This window comes from Pituophis catenifer, unplaced genomic scaffold, assembly GCF_029215685.1.
Source record: "Pituophis catenifer annectens isolate HBS135680 unplaced genomic scaffold, rPitCat1.0.hap2 SCAF_2, whole genome shotgun sequence".
Taxonomy (NCBI): domain Eukaryota; kingdom Metazoa; phylum Chordata; class Lepidosauria; order Squamata; family Colubridae; genus Pituophis; species Pituophis catenifer.
Genome location: NW_027256882.1, coordinates 95,849,652 through 95,868,262, shown reverse-complemented (window position 1 = coordinate 95,868,262; position 18,611 = coordinate 95,849,652). Strand labels below are relative to the sequence as shown.

General features: G+C 36.2%; 1 protein-coding gene across 1 annotated transcript in view; it reads right to left on the bottom strand.

The window, feature by feature from the left end:
- Positions 1-18,165, bottom strand: part of GLRA1 (glycine receptor alpha 1) — an 81,751-nt gene extending 63,586 nt beyond the window's left edge. Inside the window, exon 1 of the mRNA XM_070933860.1 lies at positions 18,110-18,165. Within this exon, the coding sequence (XP_070789961.1) occupies positions 18,110-18,165 (56 nt within the window). The remainder of the gene's footprint in view (positions 1-18,109) is intronic.
- Positions 18,166-18,611: the final 446 nt, after the last annotated feature.

Sequence of the window (18,611 nt, the reverse complement as noted above, 5' to 3'; positions counted from 1 at the left end):
CCCTGGAGTTGCAGGCTAGTACAATTGATCACTCAGAATTAATCAGTAGGATAAAAACAAGTTCAAGAAAGGTGAGCCTGCATTTACCAAATGTTTGCCTAACATTTATGATTTTAAAATATTTTAAAGAACAAGCTAAATGCAAGAAATACCATATCTATTTCAAACAGTGAGCTATATTACATTTTATTAAATGCAGGTATAACATTGCATCATCTAATAGCCCAGGGACAAATTCAAGGCAGATAAAAATTATTTCTTCTTTTTTTTTTTCTATTACAAAAATAATGGAAGGAAACCCACTTATATTTTTCAGCTATCCATTTCAAGCTTGAATTCACACAACTTGATATTATGATGGTTATTGTCAATAAATTTTATTTTCCATTAACAGGTATTGCTTGGGTTGGTTGCCGAGAGGTATTTATGATAAAGAAGGCATAGAAGGTTTACCATCTGGTCAAATTTATAAATGGCAACTATAACCAGGAGAAAAAAATCAGGTAAAAAGCCAGGGACAAAATCAATCATTTTAAAGTTCCTTGATATCACAAAAACGATGTAAGCACATGCTTCAGCTGTCTAAAATCAGTGTAACTCCACGTACTTTACAGTGCTTTGATAAATTCCTAAAGGTCCTTTTCCTGCTAGAGACATATAAGTCAGTTTTGCACTAACAATTTATAGTATCTTCTAGTTACCCAACTATCATTTCCCCCACCCTAAAATAACAGTAATGCAAATAAGCTTTATTTCTTATTAATAATGGCTGTGCTGTGCTATGAAGATGTTATAAGCTACTAGTGTGGAAATAACCATGATGCCTTCTAGAGTCATCCAACCATCATTGTTACTGAAATGTTGCAAGATTTTACATTGCTTCAATGACAGCTGGATGCTGCTATGAAAATGCTTTAAGACTTTAATATTATTTTTCATAGAAGGCTTTAAGAATTGATTAACAGCTCTAGTAATAGATCCTTTTTTTTTCTTGGTATAAAATCTAATGATCTTTTCGTCCAGCCAATCTTTTAGGAGTAGGCAGTGGGGTACTGCTTCAGCTAATGAGCTAATGGAATCCACTGGGTTATAATGCACCTTGTTTGACAAGAACAATAGAAATGGTGGAGAGTGACAGGAAATAGAATATATGTCATACTCTCTGATTGGTTGCTGTGCAATGCCTACTCATGCGAGTACTAATTAATTTAAACATCATATTTATAAATTGTATGATTAATAAATAGAGAAGTGGATCCCACTAGACAGAACCCAGAAAGTGGACAACTTATTCTAAGAAGTGTCTATGGAGATCTTCAATCATCCAAATCATGGCTATCCCAAAGGGGCTTTTTTCCAAAAGGCAATTGGACTTTCTTGGTTTTTTCTTTGAAAATCTTTCACTTGTCATCCAAGAAGCTTCTTCAGTTATGAACTGCAGAAACTTCTTGGATGAAAAGCAAAATGTTTTCAAAGAAAAACCAAGAGAGTCCCGTTGCCTTTTGGAAAAAAGCCCCTTTGGGTTCCATCAAGTGCTTTTTGTTCACTGATCTTTAAATATGCCATGGCCTTTCAGCTATTATCAACTCTCTTGTTAAGAAATGGAGCATCTTCATGGAGAAATCCTCTGATGAGCAGCATTGTCACTCTGTCACCTTTCCTCTAACTATCAAAGAGATTATTATTTCCACTTGATATTATGTAGCTCAGTGACTCCAGCTACTGTTTCAGAAATGAATATTTAGTTTTGGGTGCATAGCAGTAGCACTTAAACTTATATATCGCCCCATAGTACTTTAGAGCACTCTCTGGGCAGTTTACAATGCCAGCATATTGCCTCCAACAATCTGGTCCTCATTTTACTGACCTCAGAAGGATGGAAGGCTGAGTTAATTTTGAACTCCATTAAGAACAAACTCCAGGCTATTGGCAGAGTTTACCTGCAATACTGCATTCTAACCACTGTACCACCAAAGGTGCATGTTGGTTGCTGTTTTCAGTTTTATTATCAGGACTGCTCTTCTATCTGCACTGCAAGTCTTTTGGACTCAGTTGGATATTCAGCACTCACTGTTGCTATTCTTGGCAAGATCACACATTTCTTAAGTCTCCTAAGAACTTGTTTTTCTTCTGTATGATCCCTTTAATGCATCTTAAAGTGTGAATGGTAATGCATTCTAATTAGTTCTCTTTGACTGATGTATCTGATATCATTGGGAAACAGGGAGACATTTCAACCTTATTTAGGCAAATATATTTAGCACATAAGTGATGGTATTGATCTCCATTCTTCTCCAAATTATCACTGCTGATTGGTCCAGCTTCTACCCTAGCTGGGACTCCGTGATATCAGGATATTGACACGTGTGGAAGGAAGCACATAAACAGCTGGGCACATAAAAGTTCTACTTAATTCAGACATTCTCATAATAGGCATGGATATACCTGCTGATTCAATGTCATTACTTCAATTACTTTGGAGAAGATGGCTAAATAAGTACTAACTCCATTTTTATGTGAATTTTTCTTAGTTTATTCACATATGACTTTGGTAGTTGTGGGTAGAGCCAGTTCCTTCCCACCTTACTTGAAAGGTTAGCATAATTTCCAATCAATTTAACTTTTTGTTTGCTACTTAAGCAGGAATAGGTATCATGAATTTACCTCAGTTAACACTCAGTTACTCTGCTACTTGAGCAGGAATAGGGTAACATGAATTTACCTCAGTAACACTCAGTTACTTTGTGTAGTTTTCAGTAAATGTAAAAGCTAAAGGTTTTTGTTTTTTTTTGGTTTGGGTGCAAAATGTAAACACAAGTGTAGTTGTGTTTTCTGATTAGTGCAAGAGAATTGCCTATAATAAATCAATCATTCAGTATAGTCTTTCCAAACCAGGTGTCCTCTAGGAGTGTTAAACATTATCCATACTGACTGAGAATTCTGGGACTTGAAGCCCATCATATCTCTAACATCAGAGACAAAAAACTGATTCAAGACTTTGACTGGGTCTTGCCAATAATTGTGTGTGAACATTAGTGTATATTAGAAGATGCGAGGATGTCAAAATGCATGCATTAAGAACTTAATATAAGAACAGGTCAGAATAGTTGACAGTCTTTAGTATTGCTTTCAAATTTCTGGATTAGAACAGATTAAAGATCTAAATAAATCACTTTGCTTGTGGCATTTCTGCAATCTGTTACTATGGAAAAATGATGACAATAAGAATAAAATATTCAGTGTTGAAGGATTTAATTCACCCTAAGCACTTGAGATTTTTTCCTCTTTTCTTCTAAGGACTTTTGAAAAAATGTTTTATGCTAAGATAAATGGCAATAGCATCCACATGCAAACCATGTCTGTTTATATAAATGTATACAGTGCTATTTTATTGGATGCCTTCTAGAGTTTTTGGAGCAGGTGAGGTTTTGATCCATAGGAAATTCTAGAAATGGTGGAATAGAATAATTAAAGAACGGATACAAAAGGAGGGACAAAATGAAATATGAATGACAAAATTTAAAATAATTTTTAAATTTATTTTAAATAATTAAATTGAATTGTTAAATTGTCCTGTGGTGAGTTGTCCCACAGCAAGTTGGCCATGGTGAATTGGCTGCAGTGAGTTGGCCATGGCGAGGCGGCCACAGCAAGTTGGCCGTGGTGAGTTGTCCCATTCTACTTTAACATATGAAGAAATGGCTTAGAAAATTTACAGATGCCAAATCGGATGGGATATCTAAATCTGTCTTCTAAATAGAAGATAGAAGTAAGATTCAAAATGATCTTGATAGGTTAGAAAAATGGGCTGAAAATAATTGAACTAAAATCTAAAGAAATATTCAGAATATTAAGAAATTAAAAAAATCAAGTGGGCAGGCTATGTTTTTGTTTTGTTTTGTGTGTTCCTTTGAATCAGGCTTGATTCCTGTTGACTCTTCAGTACAAGCCCTGCAGTTTTCAGAAGTGGTTTGCTGTTGTCTCCTTCCTAGGACTGAGAGAGTGTGACTGACCCAAAGTCACCCAGATGGTGTTGGACTCTCAGTTTCTTGCCTGGAGTGATGCCTTAACCACTACAGCAATCTGGTGCTCAGTTCTATCTTTAACAAACTTGGAACAGTCATTTTATAAACCAAGTATGTATCAGGAGTGTGGTGTGAGTGCATAAATAAATAAATAAATAAATAAACAAACCAAACAAACAAACAAACAAACTTAAATGCAATTTTAGGCAGTATTATCAAAATTATAATTTCCATATCACTGGAAGCAATATTTCTCTGTAGGTCAGGGCCTATACCGAATAACAATGATCAAAGAAAGAGGGAATGAAGGAATTTGGGTAGATGACTTGAATAGGGATATGAATAGGTTCAAATACTAGGACAGAAGAGGTTTGAGACTATTGTTTCACAATCCAGAACACAGAATAATGGATTCAAAAGACAGAAGAGCAGATTCAAGCTGTTAGAGACATTTTTTGGGAAGCTGGAGAAAACAAAGAAAGTAAGCTTCTACTCTTCACTGGATGTGTTCAAGTGGAAGTTAGACAGCCTACTATCTGGGATGGTATATGATGGATTCATCCAGCAAGCACTTGATGGCTGGGGAATTCTGAGAGCTGAAGTCTTCATCTCTTAAGGTTGTTGAAATTGAGAACTAAATGACTCTTGTGTAGTGCCTGGGAATTCTATGATTCTATTTTAATCTAATGTATAATCATGGCTAGTTCTGTTAGTTGAGAATGGATAGACTCCACATCTCCCTCAAATATTTTTAGATAACCAACAGAACTTGAGACTTCTATTTGGTCAAATCCATATGACATAATATTGACTTAATGTAGTCTTACTGAAAAAACTCTAAATTTTAATCTGCAATCCCCAGAGTCTAAGTACATCAAAGTAGGCAACTATTACATTCCAACATATATTTTTATTGTATACCTTAAAAAAAGGAAAAAGAAAACTTGTGAATATAAACTGCAGTCATATGCTTTTTCAAGAACTCCTATGAATTAGTTGTATGGATGTATGGAAAATATGCTTTGCAGATGTCAGGCATTGTATGTACAGAAGCTAATGTTTCTAAATTGGAAATACTCATTGCCATTATCTGAATGATTTTGGAATTGTACATTAAAATGTACTATTTTTATTACAGTCTATGGATGAAGTTCTTCCACTATGTGACTAATATAAGCTAAAATTATACTTCACTTATAAATTAAACAGTAAATGCCACTGAATTTGGCATATCATTGACTTACTCTATACATGCCAATGTACGTGCCAGGATTTAAGCAGTGGTTGTTTTGAATAGAGTAACTATTTTTGACAGCTGAATACATCACAAATTGATCAGATAGATAAGTTATTTTTCTAGTACAAGATTAATCAGGCATATAAAAAGCAAAAATATCAGGATTCCCTTTCCTCAATACATTCGTGTCTACAAATAGAACTGAGCTACAGGAGATGAGATGACTGATGCAACAATGCTACACTGTCAGTAAATATCACTTTACCAGGATCACTAATTGCTGTAATATTTCAAGTCTCATCTAGCTATTCTCTTTTCCAAGACAGAGATAAATTCAGAAACAATCCAGCAACAGACGAAGATGTCTACTGCTCTGACCTTAAGCATACTTATGGCCTGTTTGTCTGTGCAAGTTATTTTCACATGAAGACAGTGAGAACACAAAAGGACACTGCAAAGCTGCTGACCAGGAGGTGTTTGCTTGAGGAGATTATACATACAGCTGCTACAGTTTATGTAATCCTAGTGGCTTGTTTAGTTCAATAAAGCTTTTGCATGCATGCCAGCGAAATATGAATATGTATAGAACAGTGATGGCGAAACTTTTTGCTGTTGCGTGCCAAAAGTGGGGGAAGTGCGGGGGGCTCACGTGCATGCATGCCCACACCTTTATACAATGTACCCCGCCCCCGTGCTCCCCCTGCTTTTGGCATGTGATGGCCTGATGGGCCCAGTAGGCCTGTTTTTTGCCCTCCCCAGGCTCCATAGCCTTTCTAAGAACCTGGGGAGGGCGAAAACGGCCTTCCCCACCCCCCTGGAGGCTGTGTGCCCACCAATATGGCTCCGCGTGCCCACCAATATGGTTCCGTGTGCCACCTGTGGCACGTGTGCCATAGGTTTGCCATCATGGGTATAGAAGAATCTATGGAAGTCAGTAGTGTAAGCATCTTTTTAAAAGCTCTGATATGGCTCTTCCTTCAAAATTATGGGAATTATTAATAAAATGAATTAGTTTAAGCCTCCCCATTTCCAACAGAGACCTGTGCTTGGAGACCTTAAATCAGGGGCAGGTTTCAAAATCAGTTGCTACCAGTTTGTTCGTGGGTGTGCGTGCACTCCCGCGCAACACTTCTGCGCATGCACAGAAGCGTGTGGATGTGTGGGTGGAGCCTCCTGCCGCTGCTACCAGTTTCCCCAATCTGGGGCGAACTGGTAGCAACCCACCACAGCCTTAAATGCTAATCTCTCATGTAAAAATACAATTTTCAATAGGTTAAAAAGATGAAATCATAGATCATGGCCAACATAGCAGCTTTCCCCCAATTTAGTTCCTTCCACATGCAATTATATAGCATGGATCGAAGTATTCCTGGGTAGCTGGGCTACCTTGAGGGTGACAGTTCTGACTCATGAAAATACTAGGTTGGAAGAAGTTGATATGAAGAACTTTGGTATAAAAAATGATGGAAGTTCCAGACTCCAGAGATGCAAAATAAGTTCAGAAATGCATATTCTAGCCAGAGGAAGAATTACACAATTACAAGAGAGATCATAATGCTCCAGGGAGAGATCTGTATCACATTTGTTTGTAAAGTCACTTTAAAATGATGTTAAAACACCAGCATTCCGATAGCCTCTGGGGAAATTCCTTTGAAGAATGGAACCAGTTTAAAAAGCATGGAGGGAGGCAGGGTGTATAAATATATCTGAATGGGCAACCTGCCTCATTTCTGGGTAAAAAAAAAAAAGAGATCTCTGTTCTCCTCTTTGAAATAAAATAATATCTGACAAACAGTCCTGGCTATCTTGATCTCAAAATATTTGCAGCTGCTTTGGTTTTTAAGCCTCCTCTTCCCTCCTCTCTTCTTCCTATCCAACATATGCTTTCTCTTATTCTTCCTCTAATTCACTTATGCTTGTCAGATTTTTTTTCTTCCTTCCCCTATCTATCCGTTGTTGTTGTTGTTGTTGTTGTTGTTGTTGTTGTTGTCTAGAAGCTTTAGCCCATCCTGCACAATCTTTTTGGGCATCTCCCATTCACTCACATCTTTTCCCCCTTGTCTGCATGTTTAATTCAATATTTTCAAATAACTGACAGCTTTAATCTCTAGAGGCTTCTGCATAAACCATTTTGTGTACACCTTGAAGCAAGGACTGGTGTCCATTCAAACTTTCTCCAGGGTGTTGTTTCTACATTTTGTATTAGCATTGCTTCAGACCTAGTTTGGCTTCTGCAGCATAAATAATAACAGATTTTAACATGCACAATTTTTTGAATAAGAGGTTAAATATTAAAAATATACAGGGTAGCCCATATTTGTATGTAATTCAATTAAAAACAAGTCAGGCAGATGTTTAAACGCTTTGGGGTGTGTTGTGTGCTGCCTTTGAATTAATAACCTTCTGTAGCTATAAAGGAGATTTTTTTCGGGCATCTGAACTACCCTCCCTCTATTGGTGTCCCCACAGTTTTAACACACACACATAACATGCACGTGCCTAGAGAAAATTCTATATGCCTTTGTGTCAAAAAGGGGGGAAAATGACAGTATTTCACAGATGTAAAACCTGAAAAGAAGGGGGTTTGGGAAGTCATATTTGCTGACTCATATTTTAGGGGTTCATGGATGACTGAGCCAATATATTTAGTCCCGAAGTCAGAGTCCTTGAGGAGGCATGATGCTGAATTCTATATGAAGCATAAAGAGATGATGTCAGTTTCAGATGGTGGGGACTGTTGAAGATAAATGACCCGCAAGGAGGAAGGAAATGCGCAGGAATACCACATAAATACTAATCTGCAGTCCCAAAATGGCACAGGATCCCCCTTTAAAAAAAAAAATCACAGATAAGATGCTTTTACAATGGATTAATCTGCAATGGGACACTACTTCACATTTATGGTTTAGACAGCTCGTTTGCTGAATCCACACCCTGAACAGCATGAGAATGCACGTACCGAAATGACTCGAGCTGTCTTCCTTTCCTGCTTTAGCTGGCTGCAGCTGCTTGTCAGCCAAAACAGGCACCAAAAATGAAGTCTTTGTGCATTTGAGAAAAGGGCTCAACTGGGGAAAAAAAAAAAGAACTTGGGCTCCCAGGAAGATGCTGTGCAGATGTCCCATCCTGGCATGACACCCTGGCCATGCACGCCAAGGGCAGAGGACGAGGGCAAGCTCTCCCTGACGACAGATGTCAAATTGTCCTTGCCTGGAACAGTTATTGCTGCTGTTGCGGCAGGAAACCATTATGAAACTGAAACCCTGGAAAAGAAGAGCACGAAGCTCTCTGCTTGAGACTGCAGCAAGTTGCTCGTGCCAATGGAGCCTCCCATCGTCTATTGCTCCTTCTTGCTAAAGCTTCTTGGAAACCCATAAAAGAGCCCAAACCCAATTAGGCAAGCAGTAGTAGTAACAGAGGCCAGATAATCCAAAGGTGATTTAATATCAAAGGCCAGAGGAAAGAAAGCCTTTTCATAGGAGCAAGGCTCTTGCTACCAACTGTTCTGAACAGCCTGACAGTGGAGTCTGGCTTTTCCAAATCCCAGGCCCATAATTAATGATGTCCTTTCTGTCCCACATCACCTTAAGTGCTGCCGCCACCTGGCTATTCTCTCATTTCTCTAATGAACGTGCCCATACAGGGAGAGTCTGCTGTCATCACCTTGATAGGAGGCAACTGACCATGGCATTAATTAGAAACTATCTCTTTGTTCTGTGCAATATTACGTGTTTGTTTAGGGTAGAAATGTTCTTCTTTATGCAGTTTTTATTTGAACTCAAGTTAGTTTTTGTTCTTGTGTTGCTTTTTTCATATCGCCGTGGATGGGATCCACTTTGAAATTTACCCTGTGAAAACTAATATATTATATATAGATGGTCTATGACTCAACTCTTCCTTTTTAAAAAAAAATATAAGGAAAAGTGAACTATCAGTGGCTTTCCAGAGGACTGAGCCAAAATCATATAGGGAATTAGAGATGATCACTGTGCTGTAACATTAAAAAAAGGTAAAGGTTCCCCTTGCACATATGTGCTAGTTGTTCCTGACTCTAGGGGGCGGTGCTCATCTCCGTGTCAAAGCCAAAGAGCCAGCGCTGTCCAAAGACGTCTCCATGGTCATGTGGCTGGAATGATTAGATGCCAAAGGCGCACGGAACACTGTTACCTTTCCATCATAGGTGGTCCCTATTTTTCTACTTGCATTTTTTACGTGCTTTCAAGCTGCTAGGTTGGCAGAAGCTGGGACAAGTAACAAGAGCTCACCCCGTTACGCGGCACTAGGGATTCGAACCGCTGAACTGCCGACCTTTCGATCAACAAGCTCAACGTCTTAGCCACTGAGCCACCGCATCCCACTGTAACATTATACTAAACCATACAATAGCATTTTTTTCTCACTCAGCATGATGTGTGAACAGCATCACAAAATAAACTTTAATTTGTTTTAAACTCAATTTGCTGCTGGCTTACTAACTACAGTGGTGGCTTAGCCAAATGTGTGAACAGGATTATATTTGTGGCTTATTCCTGATTTCATTTTATGGTACTTACAAGCTTCAGAGGTGCTAAAAAAGGAAAGAAAAAATGAAGTGGGAATTGGCGCAATTATTGCTTTTCTGGTTTGTTTCTGACATGTTTGACAAAATAGGTTTTAAAGAAACTTCTGCCAAGGAGGGTTGTATATATGAAGCACGGTGGGCTTGTCTTTACTATCAAATTTCCCTGAAGTAGGAAATGGATTACTTTTATAACACAATGTATAGAAAGGCACTATTAAGTGAAGTCCTGTATTGCTATTGTTTTATAGTATATCATTTTTGGATAATCAAGCATATTTGTTACTGTAGATTTTCTTAAGCTGTGGCTATCCAGAGGTATTGGTCATTTCTGGCTGGGGAATCATGGCAGCTGAAATCTGAAATATCTGCAGATAATACTTCACTATTGCAAAATTCTGGGAACTGCAGTCACTCAAATCAATAGCAAGAATTTCATTTACTGCATTCTGGTGTGGGTATGCCCCTTGACCCCCCCCTTACTTATCTGATATTATTATGACTGTATTTCTTCATTTTAATAACATATCCACACGAATGTGGCAGCTTGTAATAGATTTTTTAAAATGAAAGTAGGGGAGTATAATCATTTGTTAAAGTTGGATAAGAGTTGTTCTTTTTCTAAGCAGTGGATTTTATCTATATTTCACTATATATTGAACAGTCATCATTTCTGGCATGCATAAGCTTTGCTTTTGATTTCATGAAATCGCATAACAAATACAACTGCTTTGATATCCAATTCATCCTGTCACATATCCTTGAAATAAGCCATATACTGTTGATTTTATGGTAATATTATATTCATATTTGATTGATGTTGGAATGTATAAAACAGAAGAACCCACAGAATTATTCATCAGGCAGTGATTTAGTGAAATTTTTGTGTGCTTTAAATAAATGGCATAGTCCTGTTCTCAGCAATTGGTGGGACAAAATAAACAACACCCCCTCACACACAAATTTGAATGTGTGAATTTACTGATTCTTGTCCCCACTCAGCCCACTGAGCCATCTTGAAGGAATGGAACTAGCCTTTTGAATTCTTTCCAGTGTTCACAGCAGAACATCCCTCTTGGATTTCATTTGAAATAAAATGGCTGTTGCTGACAGCATTCTCTCTCTGTCCCCTTTCTACTATTTGGGTGCTGTGGTAGCAGTTAGACAATCCCATTTAGGTCTACCAATGAAGGAGAAGTGCAGAAGAAAACATGACACCTAAAGTGATAGACGTGCCTATTTTTAAAAAGAAAATTAAAGACTAAACTTTTTGTAACCTTAAATCAACTTAATGATATATAAAAGAAGCTCTTGGTTTTGTTACTGAATTAATACTTCTGAAGTTTCCCCAATTTCCTCTACCTCCAATTGTAACATATTGGACACAAAAAGGCCTTAAAAGGCCTTAAGATTTCAGAAATCTGATTTAATGTGAATATTTGTCTGAGCTTTTGGCAAAAAAGGAATGAAATTTGAACAGGGAACTGATTTTACATTTGATCTGAAGAATCCATCAACATGAGTTCTAGTTTGATTTATTACTTTTATTTAATATATTAAAAATGCTGAAGCATCTTGACATCAGGCTAGAGACAGCAATGTGATCCTAAAGTTTTCATCTAGAATACTTGACCTCAACATGTATTATTTCTTCTTCCAAGATGGAATCAGTTTCCTCTTGTGCAAATTTTCTCATCTAGCCTCCCTTTCCCCTTCGGGGTCATTGAATGAATAGTGGTTTCTGTAGCAACGCTTACATTTTTCTTTCCACAGTAACTAGAGTGGGGGCATTTATAAGAAAAACGTAAGAACCACTGTTGGGCAGGACACAACAATCACAATTTCCCATTTGCTTGCTTGTTTGTTTTCGATTTTTATAACCCATTTTTTTCATTTGAGCAGGATAAACACAACTAAGTATATCATCAAAAAATGCACAAGTGTAAAACTATAAACAAAAATAGCACTACGAAAGTGCAATGTAACCGAAAGGGCCTTCAATTAGAATCCATTCATAACTCTCTTGATTACAAAACGGGGGTAGATTTATGCCCATATTTGAAAGCTGTGTTATTAATAAAAAAAAATGAAGAGCGTATTTGATTTGAGTAGAGATTAATTTGATTTCTGTGCATTTGGATTGCTGCTTCCAGTTTCCATCTCAAGGCACCAGGCAGTGATGAATGGCACTGCAAAAACCACTGTCCTTATATGTGATGATCTTCATATCAGCAAATGCTTACTGCTTTTTTCCCTCTTCCTTTTCTGAGAATAAGGGGGATGATATGTCTGTTTGTCTGGAAAGACATAAATAACACTTTCCAAATTTCTGAGGTTCTACAGAATATCGTACTTTTTGTGTTGCTAAAGAGATTTGCAAAGCATAGAGCATTTGTTTTCAAACAAGATGTCTTTGCACCAAAGCAGTTTTACTTGCTGCCAAGATAACATATTTACATGCTGTAATGCTTTAGCATTATGTGAGCAGCTTACCCAGTGCAAAATCCTGAACAAGCAATGGTCTGTACATAACACATTTTGCTCTGCATTAGTAAAGTACATTTTCCTTCCTTCTCAATTACACTTTTCCAGAATATATTAGTCCTGTAATTTTGGAGAATAAAATTCTGGTACAGGTTGAATAGGTGGGCATAGTCATTATTTTCACAATATTGAAACATTTTAGTCAAAAATCACTAGATTGGTTTTTGGATTATTTTCTAGAGTTATTAAACTGCTTTTATTTCTTTCCTCATAAGACATTGATTTTGGGGACAGCATATAGAGGACTTTGCTGATATTTGTTGATGAGATAATCAAATCAACAAATATATGGGATGAAGTTTAGTGCACAAGCTTTAGGAGAGCAAGACATACTGAATTCCATAAATTCCAAATACTCAGTGATTAATGTCTTAAGAACACTCATTTTCCAAGACATGACTTCTAACAATTTCACAAATAATGTTTGTCTATAGATACAGGCACAAATAGGTGCACAACAGATCTTTGGAAAATGGTGCTCTATATAATTTTTCAGTGGACTAGCATGTTGATACAATTTTATGCAAAATCTCTATACCTCTACAGTTCTAATCTGGCCGTTATGAATGCTTAACAGAACTATGAATATTATATGATGAAAAAGAAAGATGGAAAATAAGTCAATTAAGTGTTCTCAATGATAATAAATGTTAGTTTGCTTTTTTGTAGTGTTTGTCTTGCAAATGCTGGTTTCTCATTGCAGATATATGTAAAATGTGCAGTACCTATAGGTTTACATCTAATGGAATTTCAGAAAATAGAATTTCAGAAAATAGAATAAAAAGTAGTTCTTTAGGTATCTTACCTAATACAAATTACATACATGGTCCATCCATACTTTTTGGTACATTATAATGCTAATTTGTCTAGGTTCCTTGAATCATAGCTAGTGTACAAATTATACAAAATAGTTGCAATCCTAGGAAGCTTAGAAGTAAATTTCCAAAAAAGCATACATAGAATTCTATTTGCAGCTTTAATGTTTAGCATATATTGGGAAATAAAACCCTTTCAGTTATAATTACTGGTTTGCCATGAAAGCAAATATAGCTAAGGAATATATTCTATCATTAAAAGCTACTTAACTCCTAGCACAAAGCAGGGCCCATAAATCTAACTGGACATATTCTTACTGAACTATATATATCGCTAAAGGTTTAATTCTCTAACTAGAAAAATCTACAAATTGAAGCTTGCTGGAATGTTTATTTAAGGTTATTTTGGATAGTAAAAGATTTGAACAAATATAAGATTTTATATTGATGCTTCAAAAATTAGCATTTGGCTCAATATCTAATATTTTAATTTTTGATGTACCATGCAGTAGGATGGAGTAGAAATCCTTATTTTTTATTTATAAATTGCCATTACCTTTTATAAAGGCGCTTTGGGCATTTGCTTTGAAATGACTAATATTTAACTAAGAACGGTTCCCCAAGAAGAACCATCATTTACTTAATTCTCGGTGCCAAAATTTGAATTGCAGTGCAGTGTTAGGCCTGTAAATACCCTAGAGTCAGTAAAATGGTTGCTGCTGGGGGAAAAAAGAATGGGAGATTTTCACTAAGCTTTTTCAGTGAATTGGTTGATCATTTCTACATCTTTCAGAAATTGAACAGCAATTGAAATAGAAATATGTCATGATTATATGATGTATCCCATGATGCTTTGTAATTAATTTGGCCACCTAGGGATAATTTCATTCCCAAGCTTAGTTTGAAGAATTTCTTGAATTTCATTTCTTGGATTGTCCGAAAAACATCAAAAGGGTTCTTAAAAGTTTTGCTGATGAATCCGGTGAGAAGAAGCCAATGCAACATTGTAGCCTGTTATCAGTCGGATACCGCTGTTCTACTGTTGTTCTATTATGCTATATAAATGCTATATTTTCTTTACAAGTAAAGAACATATTATCCATAAAACATCCTTTAAAAAAGAAGACGATAAAGACGTTTACACATTATGTTATTCTTTCATGCTACTAATCAATGTAAAGGAGATTCCAGTATGACAAACAGGCATTGGGCCTCTACATCAAGATGGCAGATACGCGTGTTTAAAAAAAAAGAGTGGGATTTTGATCATGTGATCATGACAGCCATCTTAACTTGATCCCTGATGAAGGGACATCACATTTTTGAACAGAAATGGCTACTCCTATAAATGTCTAAAGCGTTTAAAATAACTTTCTGACAAAAGTTACAGTTTTTATAGTGAAGCACACCTTTCATTACGGTGTTATCTGGCGTTGCAGAAGGAAAGTGAAAAGAACAGAAATTTGAAATGGAATCTCTCTTTTAATTTTGTGATCCAATATCACATTTTTGTGACTTTAGCTTTTTTAAAATATATGATTTTTTTAATAGGGGATGAAACATCGCTACTCTAACTTCTTGTCAAAGACAACCAAATATTGTACATTTCCTCCCCTCCCCTCCCCATTAGATCATATTTTGCAATAGAAACTGACAAGATGTAGAAAAATACTAACTAAACACATTTATCAAGCTACCAGAAAATTTCAGTATATTAACCTGACAAACTCCACTACCATTCTAGTTAACACAAATTCCTTTCATATCCAAAAAAGCCTCATTTAAAATGTCAAGTACAACATAGCCCCAGATAGTACTTTAACTGTAATCCTAATTTTGTCAATTTACCTAGATATCAAGCTAAAGTTATACTTACTTTATTTCAGTCCCAAAAGGCAAGTTCAAACCAAATCCAATTAAAAAGACTAAAAACCTGGCCAAAATGGTAATTTTCTTCACATAGGCACATTCCAAGTTATAGCCAATAAAGTAGTCCTCTAAAACTATGGCTTAGATATTAGTCTCTGATTATGCTTTGCTATAATTTTTGAAAACCTTGAAAATTCAGCACATATGGAAAATGTTGCCAACTTTAAAACAATGGGTATATCAATAAACCCATGTTCATTCTTGCCTATGTGGACTTGTTTCTTAAATGGAGAAACATAATAGAATTATTTCTTTAAGAACATGTGTGTGTGTGTGTGTATATATATTCACACATACATACATATATGTGTATATATCCACATATTCAGTAATATATCTCTATATTATTTTTACTATCTTTAACAAACTGCATTTAATGACAGAAAAAAAGCAAAACTCTTGTGTGTTAAAAAACAACCAGATTTTGTTGGTTTATTTCTTTTCTTTTTTTACTTCAACAATCCATTTTAAGTAATTGTTGGAACTGTTTCAAGCTTTAAAGGCAACACAGATTGGTATGTAAATTGATTATATATTGTCTCATTTAAATGGCACTTGTGAATAAACTGCGAATTCTTTCAGAAGTGCTTTGAATAAAACGCAAACAAATTTTATATTGGGAATGTCACAATATTTACAATCACACACCAGATGTTATTTGTCCCTGTTAATTTAGTTATGGCTTATCAGAATATCTTATATTTAACCAGAAGCCTAGTTTTCTTTTTCATGTAATTTATGGATACATTTCCCCATCCTTCTTTTATTTTTCATAGGCTATGTACTGAAATGATACTGACATTTATTCCAGTCTCAAATAATTCTGCTTTGAAAAACCATTCAATGCTTTTAATTAAGTACATATTTCTGTTCCATTATGGGCAATTGGATTACTGACTGACTAATTGCATGCTTAGTATCTCTCCACAGCGCATATTGTTTGCAAAATCTCCTTTAACCCAGTATTCTAAAATATCAAAAGTGATTTATGAATAAAATATAGGTTTGGAATTTTGGGTGACAAACAAGCAACATGTTGAAAATTAGCAATGTCTTCTTTGTTGCTTCTGGAAATTTTTGCAGAATTTGCTTCAAATTTCTTATCTCAGGATGACTATTGGGAAAGCATCAATACAGACACAATTGAAAGGCCTGGTTTCTATGCAGCACAGAACATTAAAGTTGCTGCATGTGTATATATATGTGTTTAGGCTAAATATGGGGTATAGGAAAATGTAATGGTTGGTACCAAAAATACTCAAGGAAGATAACAAATGTCTGTTATCAGATGGTTTTGAAATGAGCCTTCTTTGCACATGTGTTCCATAGAAAAGATAGGCAATTTATAAGTCAATAAAATGAGGAGAGAAAAACTGCATACTTTTTCCTGCTTTTCTGTTGGCTGGTAAAGTAAAGTATTTGCCACAAGACAAAGTCCCTGTCAAAATTTAAAATATGCTTTTAGAAAGTTTAATAATATTGAAATCTTATTAATATATAATTATATAGTTTAATTATATAGTTGCCCATAAATTACCTGCATTCCAATAATATTTGTTTGCTATCCTGTATAGAGATTTGAATTGCCAGGACAAAGATAAAGAAAAGACTAGCAATTAAGATTTGGCAAATTGGTGCTAAAGCATAGGACATATTTGTTCTGAACTAAGATTGCACTCCACACAAGCCATTCAAAAGCTTATTGAAGTAAATAGTACTTCAGCAGTGTAACTGAGTGCAGAATTTATGCTGCATGCATACTCTTTGGTAACGTGGATTTTCTTGATATATTGACCTCTTAGATGATCAATATACTCCTTACTAGAGATCTAAAATATTTTATATTAGAAGATTGGGAAAGAACTGATCTTGACATTACTGGAACAAAATTTATTAATTTTAAAAAACTAAGGGGGAAAGAAGGAAGGAAGGAAGGAAGGAAGGAAGGAAGGAAGGAAGGAAGGAAGGAAGGAAGGAAGGAAAAAAAGAAGGAAGTTTTTTGTAGGATTTTTTTTTTGTATTTGGTTATGGGTAGTTTATCTATGTACCTAGATATATACAGTGATTCAGCATTCTTTATCAAATGACTAGGTTTTCCACCTCTAAAACACATGGAAGATGAAATGTTCCAGTCATGTGGAGCAAATGATTTGTAAGATTAATGAAGCTTGCAGCTTGTGAAATAAATATAGGTTCACAAATGACATCTGATGACACTTCACATTTCCATAATATAAGACTATAATATTCATTCCCGTACAGTAACTTTGCCTTCTCCTGTGTCTTTAACAGGAACTTCTGAGAGAACCATGTGGCTCTGCTGCCAGTTCAAGCATATACAGTTAACAGATTGATCTTCTATGCATTTTGCCACTTGTACGTGCTATGGAAATAATAGGGGTTTAATTCTAAGTAGGAGTTGCATAAGTTTCTGAAAAGTGAAAAATTTATTGTAGTGAACCAGTACAGCTTGAATTCTGGAGCCCAAGAGGAGCAATTGTAGCAATTCTCCTGACACAAAGCAATTATTTTTAAATGCGTCATTATAAATAAATGACTAAAGCATATTTCAAACTTTTAAACTTATGATCAGCCCCGTCCACCAGCAACTCTATGCTTTAAGGCAGAAAGAAATATTTCGTTTTGTGGTAGGATGCGTGCAATGCTTGTTGCCACCGCTAGTTGTCGCTTTCTTACCAGTCTGAGTACTCGATGTTTTCAGCACTGCGGTTACAGGCAGAGAATGCAGTGCTAATTACAACGAGTAACTCATAAAGCTGTCAAAACTCCGTATATTCAGAATTAAATAATTAGAAACAAACAAAACATATAACTCCAATCAACAAATAAACAAGATGAACGAAAGATATGAAGAGGGAATCCCCAAAGAGCCTGGAAATGTTTTGGCAAACAGATCTCAACTAAGGCAAGCGTACCATATCCAGCATAGCATCTCCAACACCCAGACACCCCTAGCTGAGTGGTTTAGGAAAAAGCCTACCTGAAGAATACTACGGTCTCCCAAAGGTAGACTCCAAATGCATTGAGGTTACACATTTTTTCAGATCGGATGGATTTGTAGTCCACAAGTCAGCACAATAAATTGGCACTTAGCAACAAAATAAGAATAGTAATAATAATAAATAAATGCCAGACTGAGTAAAATGGTGGAAATTTCCTCTTTGTTAATTTTCTATACAATCCTTGTAGTTAGAGACGTCCGGGCAAGAGGAAGACGCTGAGCTCGGACCGATGAGGCGCTGGGAATTCAGGACCCTGGACAGCAAACCGCCCCCCCTCCCCCACGTTCTAGCACCTTGGAGAGAAAAAAATTGGCCTCTAAACTCCCGCGCTGCTCTCCGTGTTAAAACAGCCTTGTTGAAGCGGCCAGATTCCGGCAAAGAAGAGAAGAGCTCCCTTCCTTTCAGTGGAACCCCAGCGCTCCCACCGGGCGTCTGGACCATGCAGAATGCCACGCGAATAAATTGGCCATGTGGGGGGAA